Source organism: Notolepis coatsorum, assembly GCF_963971535.1.
Source record: "Notolepis coatsorum genome assembly, chromosome: 7".
In the NCBI taxonomy this organism is placed as follows: Eukaryota; Metazoa; Chordata; class Actinopteri; order Aulopiformes; family Paralepididae; genus Notolepis; species Notolepis coatsorum.
This window is the reverse complement of record NC_140171.1, coordinates 129,194,884-129,216,787: the sequence shown is the minus strand read 5'-3', so window position 1 is coordinate 129,216,787 and position 21,904 is coordinate 129,194,884. Positions and strand designations below refer to the sequence as shown.

Sequence of the window (21,904 nt, the reverse complement as noted above, 5' to 3'; positions counted from 1 at the left end):
ACCACTCCTCTCTGAGCGCAGCCAGTGATTTCAATGTGTCGTCGTGATTGTTGACATTCTCATTCATTCAAAGGATCCGAACCGATGGAAGTTTATGGATACCATGACTTGAAATCCTCTTACCTTGACGATTAAAAGCCTCCCCAATTTAGAAAACAGTAATCCAATGGCTGGTATTGTTATACCGGACGCTCTGAGCTAACCGGAGCTAACACAGATCAGGATGGTAAAGCATATATAATGACTTCCTTTCTGGGGTTGTCAAAATAAAAGTGCAACGTTTATAGCAGCGGAAAACGTTTATTTTGTACATTATCTAACGTTAACACGAACCTAAACTAACTTTAGGTTAGTTGTAACGTTAGTTTAGGTTCGTGTTAACGTTAGATAATGTAAAAAATAAACGTTTTCCGCTGCTATAAACGTCGCACTTTTATTTTGGCCTCACATTTCTCCCAGACGGCACTGCTTATGACGGGAACATTCCACAATAAGTAATATATGACTGAATTAAAACATTATTGTGCTGGATTGGAAGTTCGGAACAGAGTTCAAGCATGTAGGAGACCTATTTAAACTGACCAATATATTTTATTTAGGGATGTTTGATATTGGCTTTTTTACCGATATCCGATATACCGATATTGTCCAACTCTTAATTTCCGATACCGATATCAACCGAACCGATACCGATATATGCAGGGTTGCCCCCCCAAAAAAACGGAATAATAAAAATATATATAAATCTCTTTATTAACACAACATTATGCATACTTTTGACAATAAATAAAATAAAAATGTGTTCTTACCTGCTTGCCTGGGTAAATAAAGGTTAAATAAATGTAGAAAAAACAAATAATTTTTTTTAACCGATACCGATCATTTCCGATATTACATTTGAATGCCAATATCGGCAGATAATATCGGACATCCCTAATTTTAATTTATAATTACAAAGAATGCGATATAACTATGTTAGGGCTGCAACTAATGATCATTTTCTTATTGATTAATCTGTAGATTATTTTAGAGATGAATTGAGTAATTTAAACAACTCATTTCAACTCTAATCAAGTTTGATGTTTTTTCCCCCTTCTGATTTAACACATGTTGAGTAAATCTGACCAGCCAATTACCCTATTTCTTTTCTAAAACAAAGATTTCTCCTTTCTTCCAAAGTTCAGAGAACTCGCCCCTTCTCCTGTTCAAGCACACTGTGTCACCGGGGTAACGAGGTGATCAACGATGCTTCACTGTATCAGGCCCCCGATGCACCAAGATGACCCAGCAGTAAGTTCCAGCCTAAACTCATCCATTCATTCATTGTCTCCCTGTCTGCGTGTCTTTCAGTTCAACGATGAGAAGAAGTTGATGGGTTTCCACCAGAACCTGGAGGACGTAACGGAGGACCAGCTCAGTCTGGCTTCCATCCACTACATGCGCTCTCACTACCAGGAGGCCATCGACATCTACAAGCGCATTCTTCTGCAGAACAGGTACACATTTTTCTTTTTACATTTATTTTATTTACCTGTTTTTTATTATTATTTTCCATTTATTTTGCTGCAAAACATATCTTTTAACGTGGGCACACTGATACTAAAGTACATTCTAACACCAGATACCTTTGATATATATATACCTATATAAAGAATGACGCCCTCAAGCGTGTATCAGGCGGTCATTCTTTATATAGCTCTCAAAGTGCGCCAGATTGAAGCATTTACATCGCAAAAAAATACAAATTAGAAAAAGGGTGGATTCAAACGCGGGTCGTCCGCGTGAGAGGTATGAGGACTAACCATTACACCACGGTGGCAGATAAATAAAATATCCATTATATATCCATTAATGGACAAGAGAGCCATACGTCGGCCGTCTAATGAAGTTAGATTTATACAGTACACTTTGACTGCTGAATTGACACGTTTAACTTATTCATTCTTTAATTCAGCAAGGCGAAGTGAACTCCAGCGTCGCGCCACTGGTAACGCAGTGGGAAAAGTGATTAAACAGCTCTGCACTCAGAAGATGTGGCGCGACAGCGCTGCTGCGTTGAAGTGGGAAAGCGGCAGTGAAACACAGCAGCCTCTGGCGTTGCCGCCTCGGCCGCTGCCGCGGAGTGGGGCCGCGGCGTGTCACGTGGCCGTCGCGGCCAATCAGGCCAACCCCGGAAATCAAATCCGTTGCGGAAGTGATACACGCGTCCTGGATAGCTGTGATATGTTGAATAAAAGCACCTAGGCAGAACATAGAGTAGAACATAATATTAATAGTAGAATTGCCCTGTTTGGCAAAATAATTAGCTAACTAAAATTTATAAACGGATATAGAGGTTTGCCAACTAGTAATCTCCCCTACATTTATTTATGTATTAACACTAGCACAGCCATGGAGAAAATGACACTAATTCCCACCGGGAACGGGTCAGATTACCCGAAAGCCTTTAGAATGGAGATGGGAGGGAGAGAAGGGAGGGAGGGAGAAGGAGAAAGGGAGGGAGGGAGAGGAAGTGAGAAGGAGGGAGAGGGAGGTATAGAGAGAGGGAAAGAGGGAGAAAGAGAGGGGGAGGGAGAAGGAGAGAGGGAGAGAGAGAGAAGGGGAGGGGGGAGAGAAAGGGAGAGGGAGAGGGAGGGAGAGAGTGAAAGGGAGGGAGGTGGCTGCTCGGCAGAAATAGCTGAAATAACGTCATTTTGAAATTTCAGAAACCGTGCCAGATAAAATGGGTACTTTTAGGAAAAGTCATTGAGTGACAGAGCTGGAGCTCGACCGAGTGACGAGGATACATTTATTGAAAATGCCTAGGGGTCATGTGACCCCTTGTCAGCTGTGCTAGTGTTAAAAAAAAACAGAATGTGGTTATATTTTTGTATGCTTTTGTAGTTATTACAAACCTTTTTCTAACATCTTTTCAGGGATTTGCTGGCGCTGAAGGTGTATGTGGCTCTGTGCTACTATAAACTGGACTACTATGATGTGTCCCAGGAGGTGCTGGCTGTCTATTTACAGAGCATTCCTGACTCCACCATCGCCCTCAACCTCAAAGCCTGTAACCACTTCAGGCTCTACAACGGCAAGGCAGCTGAGGTACGCACCGTCTAATCCTGGACCCCTTACTGATAACCCAACAGTGTAGTAAATCAAAATCAAATTTATTTGTAAGGCCCGACAACACACGTTAATATCCCCATGGGCCGGACACGTCTTCTTTAAACAAGTCAAGAAGAAACATAACAATAAGTCAAGAACAAAACAAGAACACCATAAGGTCCAACAAATTTAAAATAAATGCAAATAAATGAATGAATGCAAACACTCCCAGACATACCCCACGCGAAGGTAAGGAAAAACTCACTAAAACCTAACAATAGGGAAAAATGCACCACAGGCAGTGTGGAGGAGAGAAACCTTAGAAGGGCCATTCAAGGGGGGATCTCCCTTCTTAGATGTCGGTGATAGTAGTGTTGCAGACTGACAGTTGGTAAGCATGCATTCATGTGTGTAGAAAAAGGCGAAGGCCGGACCAGCACTCTCAGATTTAAAAAAAATTGTATTTAATGGCAGCCTATAATACAGACATGTTTCGGAACGTGTTCCTTCTTCATGTGTGTAGTGAAACACAGATGAGTGCATGCAATAGCAACTGAACATTTAGAAAAATTAAAGATAGAGCTGATAGCGATAGCAACTGAACATTTTGAACGATTAAAGATAGAGCTGATAGGGGGCGGCGCAAAGAGGGTCGCGTCCTCCCCGTCTTAATCACGGGACGTTCAACACTCCGGTCATTGCTCAGAGACAGCCGGAGACAGGGAGATAGGGGGTGGCGCAGAGAGGGTCGCAACCTCCCCGACATCATCGCGGGACGTCCAGCACTCCGGTCACCACTACGAGACCGTCGGAGACGGGGAGACAGGAGGGCACGCAGAGAGGGTCGCATCCTCCCGGTCTTCATCACGGGACGTCCAACACTCCGGTCAACACTCCGGGACAGCAACTCACAGGGAGACAGGGAGACGGGACAGGCATTAGACAGCTTGCGTGATTGTAGTGGGCGGACATAGCAATAGATACAAGTGGTAAGCATATATGTGAATAGAATAGATATGGTATCTAGGGCGGCTACGTGGCGTAGTGGGCAAGGTGCTCGCCACAAAATCTGGAGACTCTGGGCTTGCCTGTTCGAGCCCAGCGCTCCACATTTGCTTTCAGTTTAGCTGGTCGTCCGTACTAATACACATTGGCCGTATTAGGGGGTGGGAAACTGATGGGTGGGGATCGGGCGTTGTGGACAGCGACTCCTACAGGTCGGTTGGTGCACCTGCGCAGTAGAATCAGGAAGTGTCGGGGGCAGCGTGAGCCTCCCACGCGTTACTCCTCGCCACTCAGAGATCGAGCTGCGCAGGTGAAAAGATGTGACTGCCGTTACCTCAAGTACCGGAGGGGACTTGTGCTATGTATGACTTAGTCCACATTGCAGCCGGCTTGTGGGAGGCAAGAAACAGCGTTCGTGACAGGGGAGGGTTGAATTGGATGATACGAAATTGGGATGGGAGAAAATATAGAAAATGGGAGAAAAAGTGGATAAAAAAAAAAAGATATCATGGTATCCATAAACTTCAATCGGTTCGGATCCTTTGAATGAAATGAAAATGTAAACAAACACTGGCGTCACGTTAGAAAGTAGCACTGGTGACGTGAAATCACTGAGCCCAGAGAGGAGTGGTTCGGCAAAAAATAGTTCCGAGTATATTTGCTTAGAAAACGTAAATGTTGAATTCAATTATTTTTTATTTCTCCACGTGGTAAATACACAGGTCACAACATGTTTACAGGAACGTTTTGGAGTTGTATTTGGAATGTATTTCGTGACTGTAGGGGACTGTAGGGAACTTCAGGGTAAAGGTCTGACCCACTTCCAGTGATGAAGCTAAGCTACGCTAACGGTGCGGGCGTTCCCTAAGCCTAATGCATGCAGAGAGACGAAAAAGGTATGCATCTTCTTGTCTAACTCCAGGGAAGATGTTAAATAAGCTAATTTCCCAAATTGTGGGGGGGGGGGGGGGGGGGAGGTCACACCAGGACAATTATTTGCACTCGCACGAATGCTACCAATTATATTTTGAGGTCGCACCGATACAATTTTGGTCGCATATGCGACCAATTCGGTCGCAATTTCGAGCCCTGGGTCTGTGTCTCTAATTCTCATTTTGGCGGATTGCTCCAATTCAGTTGAGACAAGATCCTCCCCCAGTGAACTAAGCCATTCTGATTTGACTCGCTATCCTACGTAGCAAGTCAAGTCAAGTCAAGTCAAGAGTTTTAATTGTCACGGCATACAGGTATACAATGAAATGCGGCTGGTCTTGCCCGCGACGATGTGCAATACAGTGGTACAACATATAATAGAATCCAATAAAATACAGTGGTACAACATATTAATAGAATCCAATAAAACAGTGCAATAAACAGGTACATGGTGTGCCATCTCGGTATCTGTACATTAGTATTTACAGAGCATATAGGACATGCTAGGTAGCTTTAGTAGTGCAATACACTGTTCCTGATGCTATACTACTTTAAGTGGCCTTTCCTCTGGCCATAAGTGTGCGTGTGTGCGGCATGAGTGTTAAAGTGGCTGCTAGTGTGTGAGCGTGCTCAGCGTGCGTGTCGTGTATGTGCTTGTGTGTGGATAGTTCAGTTTCTGTGTCTCTCAATGTTCATTGTTCAAGGCTCTGATGGCCTGGGGGAAGAAGCTTAGCCTAAGCCTCTCCGTCCTAGTAGCTGGAGTTCGCAGGCGTCTGCCTGACCTCAGCAGCTGGAACAGGCTGTTATTGGGGTGGTGGGGGTCTTTCATTATCCTGCAGGCTCTGGATTTGCACCTCTTGTTGTATAGAGCCTGCAGGGGAGGTAGCGCAATACCTGTGGTACGCTCGGCTGAGCGCACCACTCTCTGTAGGGCCTTCTTGTCCTGTGCCGTGCTGTTCCCATACCAGGCAGTGATGTTTCCGGTCAAGATGCTCTCTACAGCTCCTGAGGAGAAGGACTGGAGTATCTTCCCCGATACTCTGAACTTCCTTAACTGTCTCAGGTGGTAGAGGCGCTGCTTCGCTTTCTTTACTACTGTGTCTATGTGTGTTGACCATGTCAGGTCCTCTGAGATGTGGACCCCCAGGTACTTGAAGCTGCTCACCCTGTCCACGGTAGCCCCGTTAATCGTCAGTGGTGTGTGTGTCTCCTGCTGTCCTCTCCTATAATCCACAATCAGCTCCTTGGTTTTACCAATGTTCAGGAGCAGGCTGTTGTCCTGGCACCAACGTTCCAGTACCTCAACCTCCTCTCGGTAGGCCTTCTCGTCGTTGTCCGAGATCAGCCCCACCACCACCGTGTCGTCGGCGAACTTCACAATGGAGTTGGAGCTGATCAGCAAGGATCTGATCTGCATAACTAACGCCCCCTCTATAGTTGTAGCACACATTCGCTCAACAACAGAGCGAGTGGAAATACTGACACTTCCTCAAACAGGTTGACGTGGCGCGGGTGCCGACAGAGAGAGACGGGACGCATCTCTCCTCTCTCTCTCTCTCCCTTGAGTCGTCTCGGAGCATTTACACACATTCCCTGTGTGTGGGGAAACACACGCAGTCGGGACGCATCTCTCCTCTCATTCTCTCCCTCTCTGAGCATCTCTCCTCTCTCTCTCCCTCTCTCTGTCTGTCTCTGTCTCTCTCTCCATCTCTCTCGCTTGCTCGTTCTCTGCTCTCTCTGTCGGCACTCGCGTCACGGCAACCTGTTGCAAAATATCATAACGCACACTCCCCCGCGTATTCTGATCCGTGCAATAATATTCACGGGGTATATATTGTCATTTGAAACAAGTTACCAATGCATTGTCCCGTGGGATTATGCCCCCCCGCGGCAAAATTAATTAGTCTCCCCCTCTATCTCTCTCTCTGTCTGCTTGTCTGTGGGTGACTGTCACTCAAAGTGCTTTGCGAGTATGAAATCTTGAAGTGGAAAAATGCTGCTTTAGAGTACTTGATTAGAAATACAAAACAATGCATTTTTTACCTTACAGATGTGTTCCATAGACTCACGGGAATTGTGTAACATTGCCCAAATAGTGAAAGGAATAGCAAAACATGGGACCTTTAACAATCTTTGATTCAGGCAGTAACTAAAAAGGTACAGACTGAAGCATAATGCTTATACATGCCTGTCCTATATTCTTAACAAAATTAAGACTCAAACGGTATTCTAAAAGAAAATAACAAAACAATTATTATTATTCACATTTGTAATCTTCAAAAATAGCTCTACAAACCATTTTCTTAAAAACCAAAAGCGAATTACACATTCTTAAATGTATATCAGCATTGTTCCACAAGTTAACCCCAACAATAGAAATACACCTCCTTTTTTTGTGATCAAATCTTGAGATACACCTCCTTTTAATCCCTTTCTTAGCTTTTTTAACAGTAAATGTACAAATGTCTCTCAAATCATATTTTCTTTCATGTATTGAAAAAGAAATAACCCAGATGAGGAAATTAAAATACTTTCGAAACAGCACAGCCAAAGACCAGACCCAGAAACGTGGAGGAACCTAAGCAAATCCAAATACGAATTGAACAACATATATCAAAAGAAGGCTGAATATGCGTTATTTAGGACCAACCAAAAATATTATGAACAAGGGGAGAGAGCGGGTAAAATATTAGCGAATCGGGTTAAACAAATGCATAATCAGAATATTATATCCTCGATTCGTAATAAAGATGACAAGATTATTACAGACAAAAAGGAAATTAATAATGTCTTCAGGTGCTTCTACCAGGACTTATATACCCCACAGAAGGCGGTGGATCAGCTAAAAATGGACGCGTTCTTCGACAAAATCAAATTACCGTCATTATCGAAACAACAGGTAAAATCAATGGAGGGGGGGGTCTCGATAGAAGAAATACACGCGGCAATCAACAGCCTTAAATTGGGTAAAGCACCAGGAGACGACGGGTTTACTCCCGATTTCTACAAACAATTCAGTGATATAATCGCTCCGAGATTATTAAAAGTATATAAGGACTCACTGATAAAGGGGGGATTGCCCACTAGCCTGAGATCTGCCACTATTACATTACTACAGAAAAAGGGCAAAGACCCTCAATGCTGTGGAAGCTATAGACCTATATCCCTGAGCAACTTGGAAGAAAAAATATTGGCAAAGATACTTGCGAATAGAATAGAAGATGTACTACCAACTTTGGTGCATTCAGATCAAGTGGGCTTTGTGAAGGGGAGAAACTCAGCTGATAATATCCGCAGACTCCTACACATAATGTGGAAGGTAAGGAATGATATAGAACCTACAGTGGCCTTCTCATTGGATGCCGAAAAGGCCTTTGATAAGGTGGAATTTGCATTCTTATTTCACACGCTAGAGCGCTTCGGGTTCGGTCCATCGTTTACTGGGTGGGTAAAACTGCTATACACAAATCCGATGGCATCAGTATTGACCAACGGGATCGTGTCCTCGCCCTTTAACCTAGGGCGGGGGACGAGGCAAGGTTCCCCGCTTTCTCCCCAAATGTTTGCGCTTTTCCTCGAACCACTTGCTATCGCACTGAGGGATAATCAGGACATCAAAGGGATAATAGCGGGGCAGGTAGAACATAAATTATTTTTATATGCGGACGATATCTTATTGGTATCCAGCGATCCCCGAACAGCAGTTGGGATCATTGGAAATGTTATCGAGTCCTTCTCCGAAATATCTGGATACACAATCAACTGGAGCAAGTCAGAAGCAATGCCTCTCTCTAAATGCTGTCCCCCTGATATCAGAAGGGGGTGGCAATACAGATGGATGCCGTCAGGATTGATATACCTAGGAATAAAGCTGATCCCAGGTCTGAAAGAGTTGATGCAAGTTGCCGCTATAATCGAACACGTTAGTGCTCTGACCCAGAATTGGGCCAAAATGAATATGTCCCTCCTGGGAAAGATAAACCTAGTGAAAATGATATTAGCTCCCAAATTAAACTATATCCTATATATGTTGCCGCTGACTCTCCCGACCCAGTTACTCAAACAGTATGACAAAGTCATTAATGTATATCTGTGGGGGGGCAAAAGGCCGCTGTTTGGACGGACCAAAATGTATGCAGCAAAGGAAAATGGCGGCTTATCCCTGCCTAAACTAGACTGGTATCACTATGCATTCTCGCTCTCCCAGCTCTCCAAACTGAATCACTCGTCTGAGGAGGCACCTGCTTGGGTCAGGATGGAGGAGGAAATGATATATCCCTCATCTCTGGAATCCTTCCTGACACAATCAGACAGACCTACACCTCTTAAAAACCCTTTGATGGCATTTATCAGGGAAACTTGGAATCAATCGCACAAAATGACTGGTGATAGCCCATACTTAACTACGAGAGCCTCTATATGGTATAATAAGAAACTAAAGATTGGGAAGAAATCAGTCATATGGGACGATTGGGTTAAAAGGGGGATACATGTACTGGGTGATATAGCCGGGGAGGATGGGGTTTTGCCTTTTGAGGATATTAAGGAGGATTTTGATATAGATAATAAAAACTTTTATAAATTCCTACAGATTAGACATTGTATATCGTCATCAATAGGAGGACCAAAGTGCGGCCCAATTACTGCAATTCAAGAAATATTCTATAAAGGATGGCGCAGGAAAGGCGGTGCGTCAAGATTTTATGATGTTATAAGAGAATACAATGCACCCAAATTGGCGGGTTTGAGATTGAGCTGGGAGAACGATGTACATGAGGATATTACTGAGGAAATGTGGGAGAAACTGGTATCCAAATGGAGTAAATTCTCTAGGGAGGCGCAATCACAACTTATTTTTTACAAAGTACTGAACAGAAGCTATTGGACGCCTAGTAAGCTGGCCAGACTGAAATTAAGGGACAGTGACATCTGCTGGAGATGTGAGAAGGAGACAGGCACCTTACTGCACATGTTGTACGAATGTGAGAAGGTCCGGAAAATGTGGGATCAAATTGTGACATTCCTAAGTAAGGTCCTGAATGTGAAGATAAATAACGCCCCAATGGCATGTGTTTTGGGTATAGTACCGAAAGGAATTAAGCTGCCTAAATACCGGGGAATGTGGTATAGAATGGCCATGATATCAGGATGTAGAATTGCATTACGACATTGGAAATCACCTGTTGATATTACTTTTAAAGAATGGATGGAACTAATGTTTCGGACAGCATCATATGAAAGGGTGACGTATAGAGTCGCAGGGAGAGAGGATATTTTCGCTGAGATATGGGACAGTTTTTTACACCTGACTGAACGATCTGAGGACAAATGATTAAGATGGGAATACAATATTATCAAGGATGAATATGAAAAAGGGGATTTGATCTGATGATACTTGTGCTCTATAATATATTATGTATATATGTACATATATTTTATGTCCGGATGGGGTGTCTATGGAACGGTCAATGTCTCTATCACACTCACATGTGCGCAGATATAGCCACATACAAATATCTAGGATACACATATTCATATGTGTACATAATAGGTTTACACGCACTCATATACACAAGGATAAGGTATACACGTCAGGGGCACACATACATGCACATACTCATGTATAGGAAATAGACATACATACACCTACATATACACATAGTTGAGATATAGGCTTTCACTGACACATAGGGGGATACACAAGTATATAGGAGACACACACATACGTAGCTGAAACGTGGAAAAAAATAAAAAAGGTAAAAAAAAAAAAAAAAAGAAAAAAAAAAGGAAAAGAAAAGATGCAGCAGGTAGATCGGCCTACATGTAACGTATGACGTATATATATATATATATATATAACAGATGTATATGCACAATGTATAGTATGTTTTTTTTTTGTAAGTGTTTTTTTAATTTCCATGTCAGTTATTAATGTGTTTGTATGAGTCTCTTACATGTTTTGTATGTTGCTACAAAAACGAAAAAGACGAATCTTGGATGTTGGATACTATGCTGTGAAAAGATACACTGTGAATAATGGAAAGATTTGTACAAAAATATCAATAAAAAAAAAAAGAAAAAGAAATAACCCAACAGTGCGAGAGATGCCTCTGCTGATCGGCTAAACGGATTTCAGATCAGTTTCATTTCAGTATTTTAGGATGCATTTTCCATTTTCATCTTACTACAATTCTACTGGGTTTTTCTATTTCAGCTCACGGAAAAAACACTTGTCACTTGTCAATATCTGCACCATTTCCTTTGGGAATAGTAAATACGTTTCAAACCTCTACTCTACATTCTGTCTCTCTCTCAGGCGGAGCTGAAGAACCTAATTGACATCTCCTCCTGCTCCTTTGAGTTCGCTAAGGAGCTTATCCGACACAACCTGGTAAGCTCTGCTCAAACCCCAGTGTATCTGTGTAATAGTGACCTACATTCTACCTTTCCTCACTCCCACTTATCTGTGTGTGTGTGTGTGTCCGTCCACTCTACTACAGGTAGTATTCCGTGGTGGGGAGGGGGCCCTGCAGGTGCTGCCCCCTCTGGTAGACGTGATACCTGAGGCCAGACTCAACCTGGTCATCTACTATCTCAGACAAGGTGGGACTGCGGCACTGTTTGATTGATTGAATGATTTTATTTTATATATAACTAAACATGTGACAGAAGCACAGTCTGGAATACTAGCCAAGGATAGACACAAAAAAGCTCAGAGCTTATTTCCATTGTGGTCCTTGTAGGGGGGGAGGGGAACGAAGTGTTCAGACATGCGTCATACAGACATCGTAAAGACACATGACATCACAACACATCACATCACATAGACATAACGTAGACACATACAAACATGTAAAAGTGGTGTGACATCATCATGTTAACCTATACAGTTGCACAGGTAAGATGTGACATCATCATGTTAACCTATACCATTGCACAGGTAAGATGTGACGTCACTTTTAACCTATACAGTTGTACAGCTAAGATGTGACCTTACTTTAACCTATACAGTTGTACAGCTAAGATGTGACATTCCTTTAACCTATACAGTTGTACAGCTAAGATGTGTGTGATCTGTATGTACAGTACATCTATATACTGTATATGTAATGTACAACAACAGAGGGATGACTCTGATCTTTGGCTCTGATGAAGACGTGGTCAGCATAGAAATGTTTGTCTATTGACCTCTCAAGCCCTGTCCTGTTTTCTTGATCCTCCAATCACAACCGTTGCTTTCCGAGGTTTGAGATAGGTATATATTGCATCGGAAATTAACTGTTTATGTGCTCCAGTGATCTCCCTATCATAATGTCTAATCAATTAAAATAGACACATCATAATAATAATAATACACATCATACCGCCTTACTACATTGGTAAAATATGAATGGTAATGTATAACGAGTTGGTTTCACTACATACCACCTGAGCATAACCTTTTCTTTTTTTAATGATTAAAAAGTGATTTCAGATATTTAAACTGCATCAGTACATATATATATACCGTAATTCCTCTAATAGTAACCCCGGCTTGTATTTGTTTCAACTGTAGCGGGTACCAGGCTTGTATTAGGAGGAGGCCTGATAAGAGGGAGGCCTATATTTCAAATTTTCAAACGGATCATAATGAATAAATCAACATTTTGTGTCAGTTTGAACCCAGTAAAATGTACTGGGTTCATTTATTGAAACCAAGTACTGTATGAAATAGTAAACAGTGCAATTACAGGTGGTCACTGGTCATTTCAACGTTTTCAAAGTGAAATCAAGTAACTAGCTCAGTATGCAGCTCAGTATATTAGTAACCCGGCTTGTATTAGGAGGCCGGCTTATAATTGCTTAGCTCAAGAGCGCACCCGGCCATTAATAGAGACCCGGCTTGTATTTGAGACCCGGTTACTATTAGAGGAATTACGGTATATATCTGTGTAGGGAAGTCATAATGTAATTTTCAAAAGCAGAACACATCCCCCTCTATCTGGTTATGCGGTAATTTCTTAGCTGAATTAGAACACACACAAACGAACACAGAATTAGCTGTGTCTTTTCAGTATCCGTGACTAGCAGAGGCAGTTTAGTGCTGACATTCATGTCCTCCTCCATTTCTAGATGATGTCCAAGAGGCATACAACCTCATCAAAGACTTGGTACCAACCACGCCGCAGGTAATGATTCTAAATAACACCGGCTATCCAGATCCAGGTGCTATTTCACTTAGCACATGCACTTGTGTAGGGGTTCAGGAGCAGTATTCACTAGGGGTGTAACGATTCGACCTCACAACGATTCGATTACGATTCTTCAGGCAACGATTCAATGCATCATGAAATCTCTTCATTTGACCACGATTCGATTCGATACATTTTCTATTAATTTTCTATCAGTTAATTCCCCAAAAAAGAATTAATACACAAATGTGGCTGGGGGAACTGATTCACTCAGCATGAATGGACTATAGGTCAATAAAAACAATACACACACAAAAAAAACATAGAAAAAGAAAAGATTTTTTCCCCCCGATTAATTTAGATTATAATCGATTCTTAAATCGATGCATCGAATCAAACACATTAGAATCGATGCATTTCGATTAATCGATGCATCGTTACACCCCTAGTCTTAACCCTTTCACTTACCGTCTGTAGTGTGGTAGTGAAAGGGTTAACCCTTCTGTATTGCCGCAGTGAAAGGGTTAACCGTTTGGTAGTGCAGCAGTGAAAGGGTTAAAGATAAGATATTTCTTTATTGATCCCCTTGGGGGAAATTCAGGCAACATGGGGGAGGGGGAGGGGAGGTACAGGTAGTAGAAGACGGGTCATAGAATTATAGTGCAGTGGAGAAGTACAAATTGAAATAGAATATATAAAAAAAAAAAAGGCTGTGTAAACCATATAACAATATAATTAAATCTGGACATGGGCAACAAGGTGCAAGATGAGGGTATGTTATGTATGCCCTCTGTTATATTTGCGCTGGGATCCACTGTCCCAGTATTACTTCCCTATTACTACCTGGCTCGTTCCGCAACATGTTTTCATATGTGGTAGAAATGTGATATTTTTCTAAATTAAAATGAGTGCGCAGTGGTGATTATTCTCTCTCTCTCTCTCTCTCTCTCTCTCTCTCTCTCTCTCTCTCTCTCTCTCTCAAACTATTTATACCGCTGTCTACACCGGCTATATATTCTATAGTGTATTCGTATTTAATACCACTGTCTCTATAAACAATAGTGTTTATGCTCACTGTTCATACTGTACAATGCTGTTCATACTTTTTATACTTTTCCTTATCTTCCATATTTTATATATATATATCATAGTTATTCATATTATGTATACCTCTGGCTACTTTGATTATATTATCCATAGTGTATTCATATAATTTACACTACTGTCTATAGTGTTTATAGCTACTCACTCTGTTTATACTGTACACATGCTAGCTTTTCCACATGATCTACATTCTATACACATGTCATACATGTACATTACAGTGCACTTTACTGCTCCTTTGCGTGGCGGTTAGATGCTAACTACATTTCATTGTACCCTGTACCCTGTGCAATGATGATAAAGTTGAATCTAATCTAATATGCGGGAACACAAGAGACCTCTGGATGCTAAAGTACTGTCGCAGAAGTGCACACGGATAAAATGTCAAATGGAATAATTGTTTATTAACTGCATTTGAAGAGCACTATCAGTCCATTTGAAGAGACGACATGAAAAAGGGAAAGAGCTCTCGTCAGTCCATTTCAATAGAAGACATTTAAAAAAAGAAAAAACAAGCACGTCATTTGTGATAAGCTCCATGCAGGTGCTGAGGAACACGCCAACATAGCTTACCGTCTTCTCCAGAGAGAGACAAGAAGATATATACCAGTTTCCTCTCTGTGCGTTCAGTAGAAAGCTATCTGGCTGCACATTAGCCTAGCTTAGCACAATGAATAGAAGCGGACATGGCCGGTTAGCCTAGGCATTGTCCAACTAACACCTCTCCCGAAGGCTGACCGGCCATGTCCACTTCCATTTCCATTCATAAGCTAATTTCCCAAAATGTTGGTGTGTTCCTTTAAAGTAGCATTGAGTTTAATAGAATTGTAACCCGGGAATCTACACGGGCAACGAGTTCTTACAGAGACGCTCAAATTTACCGCTGCAGTCTCCACCAGGGGGCGCATGCTGTGCATGTGGTTTTCTGCTGCTCCGTTCTTCTCTTCAAGTCTATTTTTCCCAGCCCTGCGTGTAAATAAACGACATCTTCATAATAAAGAAATTCATACATAATTATGTTAAAATATATAATCCCTTAATTTTGTCCAACTGCGCCAAGATTTCAGTTTCCTGATTGAAGCTATTGATGGGCTAGATGAGTAGGCAAGATTACTTTAAAACGGCAATGAATATGTACACCGCCTCATAGGCTACAATTAGGTAATTGTATCACTTCTACATGCTATATAAAAACATTATTAAATGGTGTATTTAATGTAGGCTAATTATAATAATAATAACTTTATTTGTATAGCACCTTTCCTAAGATAAGATATTCCTTTATTGATCCCCTTGGGGAAATTCAGGCATCATAGCGGGATGGGGGTGTACAGGTAGTAAAAACAACACAAGCAGTGTAAACACAATAACAATTTAATATAATTTACTATCTAACTAACTGAAACATACAGTATTCACAGTATCACATAAGGTGCAGTATGCATAAGGTAGTGTTATAATTTACTATCTAACTAACTGAATGAATGAATGAATGAATGAAAACTTTATTTAACAGATTGCAAAATGGGTACAATACAGTATGGCTCAATACACACAATTGTTAAGGGGATGCAGACCAGAGAAAGACGTTTGTCTTGTTTACATCAGGGTCCCATAGTGGAAATAATTATAGTGTATAGTGAAATATACAGTATCACAGTATTCACATAAGGTGCAGTATGCATAAGGTAGTGTTATTGTCCTTTTTTAGGTTCCTAGTAGTTCTAGTTGGATGTCTGGCAGCAGTCCCTGCCAACTGTTGTGGAGCCTGACAGATGGACTTATACTAGCTGCTTGGTTGCAAAAAGAAAAAAGGGGGTGGGGGGTTAATGACTTGAGAATTGTCTTTTTTTTTTCTTTTCTTTTTTTAACTTTGACCAGACAGCTGGTTCTTTTTAGCGTTTATCGCTTTTTCTGGTCAAGCATGACCGACAGAAACAGGTTGAATGGGATATAGATCAGGGGAAGACACTCTGAGAAAATACGGCGAGTCCGGGAGTCGAACTCGTGTACCCCAGATCCGTGACGCGCACGGTTGTCCCCGACGCCGAAATAGCGCCGAGATACGCGGTGAGCTACTGGAGCTCCCCGAGAGAATTGTCTTTTTGATTTGATTGATTGACTTAAGTGGTGCTACTAAATATTGTGCTACTAGTGGAAAAGGATAGTCTGGAGCCCTGGACCAGTAATGATATTCCATATGACTATGTGAGCTAAAACTGTTCTAACAAAGTTAAATTATCGCTTCAAGTCATTCTTGTTTCTTGTTTTTGTATACTATCAACATCTCTCACCATTTAAAACTTTTTTGCGCCATTAACTCATTGACTGCCATGCTGTTTTTCCATCTTTACTCCCTGGCGCCAGCGTTATACTCCAACAGGGACAAAACTTTTTATTTCTACATACCTTCGTTTGTGCGGTATACCACGCACGGGGGGGGGGGGGGGGGGGGGGGGGGTTCGATGGTGCGATCATTACAAAAGCATGTTTTATGATGGGGTTTGGTAAAATAGACGTAAAATAGACAGAAGGGCTGAGTCCAACAACAGTCTGGTGGAAACGCACCTTATCATCCATATAATGCGCTTTGTCTTCTTCATAATATCCAATAGTTCGCTGTAGGCGATCGCCATTGTCGAACGTTAGATTGCTGGGAGTGCCCTAGTGATCCCTAGTGATTTCGTTGCTCTCACTGAACTGGCCCATGCAGTTCATAAGGTAGGCGATACTGCCACCTGTCGGGATTCAATCATCATTGCAGGTCCCGGGCACACTCGCAAAGGCCCGCGCGAGTGTTTAGAATAAGAAAATAGTAAAAAAAGGAACTAAAAACGAGATCTCGTTTTTGGCGCTCAAGCGTTGGCTCTCAGAAACGAGATATCTCGTTATTGGCGCTCAATGAGTTAATGATGAACTGGACGGGTGCGTGTGCACCTTTTACCTTGACTGATTCTTGTTTGTTTGTTGTTTTCCCTCTCAGGAGTATATCTTGAAGGGAGTGGTGAATGCTGCGTTGGGACAAGACATTGGATCTGTGAGTAACATGGGACTAGCAGCTAACCGAGACATAACAATAAGGAACATGGTCAAGTTCATTGCTTATGTGTGTATTGTGCCGACATCTTTCAGAGGGACCATCTGAAAATTGCGCAACAGTTTTTCCAGTTGGTCGGCGGCTCGGCTAGTGAATGTGGTACGTTGGACAGAAATATGATGGAACAACGTGCTTGTGTGACACGGAGAACAGCCAGGGATAGTGTTTTCATTCAGAGCTGTCAAGACACTGAGGCACCTCCTGCCTCTCTTTATGATCCCCATGAGTGAGGAAGAGGACATGAGTGAGGAAGAGGAGGAGAGAGGATATGAGTGAGGAAGAAGAGGACATGAGGGAGGAAGAGGAGGAGAGAGGATATGAGGGAGGAAGAGGAGGAGAGAGGATACGAGTGAGGAAGATGAAGATATGAAGATATGAGGAGAGAGGACAGAACATGAGTGAGGAAGAGGAGGAGAGAGGAGAGAGGTCAGGACATGAGTGAGGAAGAGGAGGAGAGAGGAGAGAGGTCAGGACATGAGTGAGGAAGATGAAGATATGAGGAGAGAGGACAGAACATGAGTGAGGAAGAGGAGGAGAGAGGACATGAGTGATAGTATGCACCCAGCGGATAGTGGGGCGTAGAAATAAAAGTAAAAATATAGTATATTTATTATTATCATCGTCTCCGTCTCACTGTGTCTCTTGTCCTTTCAGACACCATACCCGGCAGACAGTGCATGGCCTCCTGCTTCTTCCTTTTGAGACAGTTTGAAGACGTGCTCATATATCTCAACTCCGTCAAGGTCAGCCTCGCTCGACACAAAGCACACATCGCACCACGTATTCTAGTGGAGAACTGATGCGAATGTTGCTGTATTATGTTACCTGTAAGGTGGGATTGAATAGAAGAATACTCCCACACACACTGCACTTGAAGAGCGTCTATTCAGTACATGAGGGCTCCTTGGTGAGCGGCACTTGTGTGGAGGTGATTTTTTCTTATTATTTTTTTGTGCTTTTTACAGTTTTTTTTCTACCAAAGGAAAATAACTGACCTGCACTCGCTGTGTGTTGTTTTTCTGTGTGTGTTGTTTTTCTTTGTGTTTGTTGTTTTTCTGTGTGTGTTGTTTTTCTTTGTGTGTGTTGTTTTTCTGTGTGTGTGTTGTTTTTCTATGTGTGTGTGTGGGGGGGGGGGGCGACACCATTTCTGTGTAGGTTGACTAGAAGATGTGATTTAAAAAAATAATTACAATTGTGTTTATTTTCTGTTTTTTACAGAGTTACTTCTATAACGACGACACATTCAATTTTAACTACGCTCAGGCCAAAGCAGCGCTGGGCAACTACAAAGAGGCAGAAGAGGTACATGACTTAATATGACATCATATGCATTAACCCTTTCACTACCACACTACCAAAGGGTTAACCCTTTCACTGCGGCAATACAGAGGGTTAACCCTTTCAATGCCACACAACAAATGGTTAACCCTTTCACTACCACACTACAGAAGGTTAAGCCTTTCACTACCACAGTAAGGCTTAACCTCTAGTGTGGTAGTGAAAGGGTTATGACATAATATTTATTAAACAACAGGTTTTTCTTTCATTGTTAACTTAATTTTGACATGTTATTAAAAAATTTAAATAAAATGTTTAATGTATTTTCCAGGTTTTTCAGCTGATTCAGAGTGACAAGATCAAGAGTGACTATGTGTACCTGAGCTGGCTGGCTCGCTGCTGTGCGTACAGTGAATCAACGTGAAGGACAGATTGTGGCTGATTTTTTTGAAAATAATTTGTTATAGTCTAGGACTTGGCCATCTTTGTAACTAATCTAATAGGTCTAATAATATTTGAACACATTTGAATCTATGATAATGATCACAGGCTGTGAATGAGTCATGATGGAGGGAGCCTTTCTCTTTCCGTCTCCTCCAGACATCATGAACCAGAAGGGTCGTCTGGCCTGGGAGCTGTACATGAAGATGGGAACCTCGTCCGACTCCTTCAACATGCTGCAGCTCATTGCTAACGATTGCTACAAGGTGGTGCCATCCTTTACTCTCACATTCTCACTTCATCTGGTCACCTCTCTTAACCCTTTCACTACCACACTACAGAAGTTTAACCCTTCACTACCACACTACAGACGGTTTCTGTAGTGTGGTAGTGGAAGGGTTAACCTTCTGTAGTGTGGTAGTGAAAGGGTTAACCTTCTGGTAGTGTGGTATTTGTATTTATTGGTTTAAAATACAGAGACAGTGCATATTAAGGAACATTTGACTGTAAATATGCCAGTTTAGCCAAGTTGGCTAATTTTCAACTGTAGTCTCTGGGGCAGGTGACATGAGCACAACAATAATTAAAACATAGTACAATAATTAAAACACAATAGGAATCAGTATAGGCCACAATACACTAAAATACATACAAACAAATACATTAAAATACAACCCCTCAGTTAAAAAACATAGTACAGTAATTAAAACACAGTAGGAATCAGTATAGGTTACAATACACTAAAATACATACAAATAAATACACCAAAATACAACCCCTCAGTTAAAATGGTCGCACACTTGACCATCTCTCAACCATGATTTTAAGTTAGTGAAAGGGTTAACAGATCAATCATTTGTCTACTACTCAGTATTGACGGTGCATAGATATTTGAGTCAAAACACATTGTCGCTGAACAAGCCAAAAGAAACTAGATGAAAAAGGTTAAATAAATGGTATACATTTGGTAATGGGACATTAACTCATTGACTGCCACACATTAGCTTCATCCTGTAGCAGCTACCGCCAGCGCTGTAACCGGTGGGAGTCGCTCACCTTGTTTGCAGGGCTATAACTATTTAAATATTATAGCTATATATGCAATACTATGGCCCATTTGACATTGAGTATCTATCGTTCAAGATGTGAAAAAGGAATATTTTTTCCATCCATAAATTCTCGTTTTATACCGTGGTGAATATAAGTATAGTTTTAGAGTGGTCTAGGGTAATTCCTGGGATGCTAGTTATAGGCTGCGACGCATATTATACTTAATCCATTGGCATTTCGTCCCTATACACGCTAAAATAAAAAATTAAAATGCATATGATCTGTATATTATGTTCCATCATGCATGCATGAAAGGGGGGGGGGGGGGGGTCGTTTCTGATTAATTGATTGTCAATAACGGCATTCGTTTTTTTTTTTATCCACTTTTTCTCCCATTTTCTATATTTTCTCCCATCCCAATTTCGTATCATCCAATTCAACCCTCCCCTGTCACGAACGCTGTTTCTTGCCTCCCACAAGCAGGCTGCAATGTGGACTAAGTCATACATAGCACAAGTCCCCTCCGGTACTTGAGGTAACAGCAGTCGCATCTTTTCACCTGCGCAGCTCGATCTCTCAGTGGCGAGGAGTAACGCGTGGGAGGCTCACGCTGCCCCCGACACTTCCTGATTCCACTGCGCAGGCGCACCAACCGACCTGTAGGAGTCGCTGTCCACAACGCCCGATCCCCACCCATCAGTTTCCCACCCCCTAATACGGCCAATGTGTATTAGTACGGACGACCAGCTAAACTGAAAGCAAATGTGGAGCGCTGGGCTCGAACAGCCGAGCCCAGCGTCTCCAGATTTTGTGGCGAGCGCCTTGCCCACTACGCCACGTAGCCGCCCCTCAATAACGGCATTCGTTAGTACAACAGCATACGCTGATCAGGGCGATGGCTATGAAAACAATGGACAACCAAGCTGAAATTGATGTTAAATTGCTCTTACCTGTGGCCGATGAGACTCCAAAAAGAATATTCCAATTATTTGATTGCCATCTGCTAGATCGTATGTCCATTTGGCCCACGCCATAACCCCCAACAGCATAATGATTCTGGCGTCTCGAAGGCGATTCAATGCGATCGGGTGAATATCTTGATCCACGTTACAAGAAAACCCCGCCCGGATGACTTTCAATGACGCACAGCCACATTCACAGTCAGAAAGGAAGTGCGAGGGGCGCCCCAGTGGCGAACCACATAGCACGCTCAGCCGCGACACGGGCGACCCGGGTTCGATTCCCGAACCCGTCGTTATTTCCCGAATGTCTTCCCCCCACTCTGTCTCCCATTCCTCCTCTGTCTCTCCATACTGGACTGCCTGCCCAGTAGAATAAAGCGATAAAACGCAAAAAAAAAAAAAGAAAAAAAAAAAAAAAAGGGAAGTGCGACATCGGCCGCATACCACCAGGTGGCGGTATCGGACCGTTGCGATCGCCGACACATTGCCACACAGTACCACAGCCTTCCAGGATGAATTATGAGTGGAAATAGTGAATAAAATAAATAACGATCATAATAAATAAATGGCGTCCAACGATTGGCTCGTTGTTGGCAGCCATTGAGTTAAAAGGACATTCATAACTTATTCTTTAGTGACCTATCAATATATTGTCATAACAGCATCGTAACACATGCCGCTGCTGAGGGTGGTAGGTATCTTCTAATGTATTGTAATTATAATTAGTATAAAAAGTGTCCAGAGAAAGAGATGGGTATTATTCTGTATGTCTG

General features: G+C 42.2%; 1 protein-coding gene across 1 annotated transcript in view; it reads left to right on the top strand.

Moving 5' to 3' along the window:
* Positions 1-21,904, top strand: part of ift56 (intraflagellar transport 56) — a 43,672-nt gene that overhangs the window by 17,563 nt on the left and 4,205 nt on the right. Inside the window, exons 6-16 of the mRNA XM_084318742.1 lie at positions 1,351-1,496; positions 2,916-3,087; positions 11,345-11,419; positions 11,529-11,631; positions 13,141-13,196; positions 17,287-17,340; positions 17,436-17,499; positions 18,055-18,143; positions 18,619-18,702; positions 19,010-19,079; positions 19,279-19,385. Coding sequence (XP_084174868.1) covers positions 1,351-1,496; positions 2,916-3,087; positions 11,345-11,419; positions 11,529-11,631; positions 13,141-13,196; positions 17,287-17,340; positions 17,436-17,499; positions 18,055-18,143; positions 18,619-18,702; positions 19,010-19,079; positions 19,279-19,385 — 1,020 coding nt within the window. The remainder of the gene's footprint in view (positions 1-1,350; positions 1,497-2,915; positions 3,088-11,344; positions 11,420-11,528; positions 11,632-13,140; positions 13,197-17,286; positions 17,341-17,435; positions 17,500-18,054; positions 18,144-18,618; positions 18,703-19,009; positions 19,080-19,278; positions 19,386-21,904) is intronic.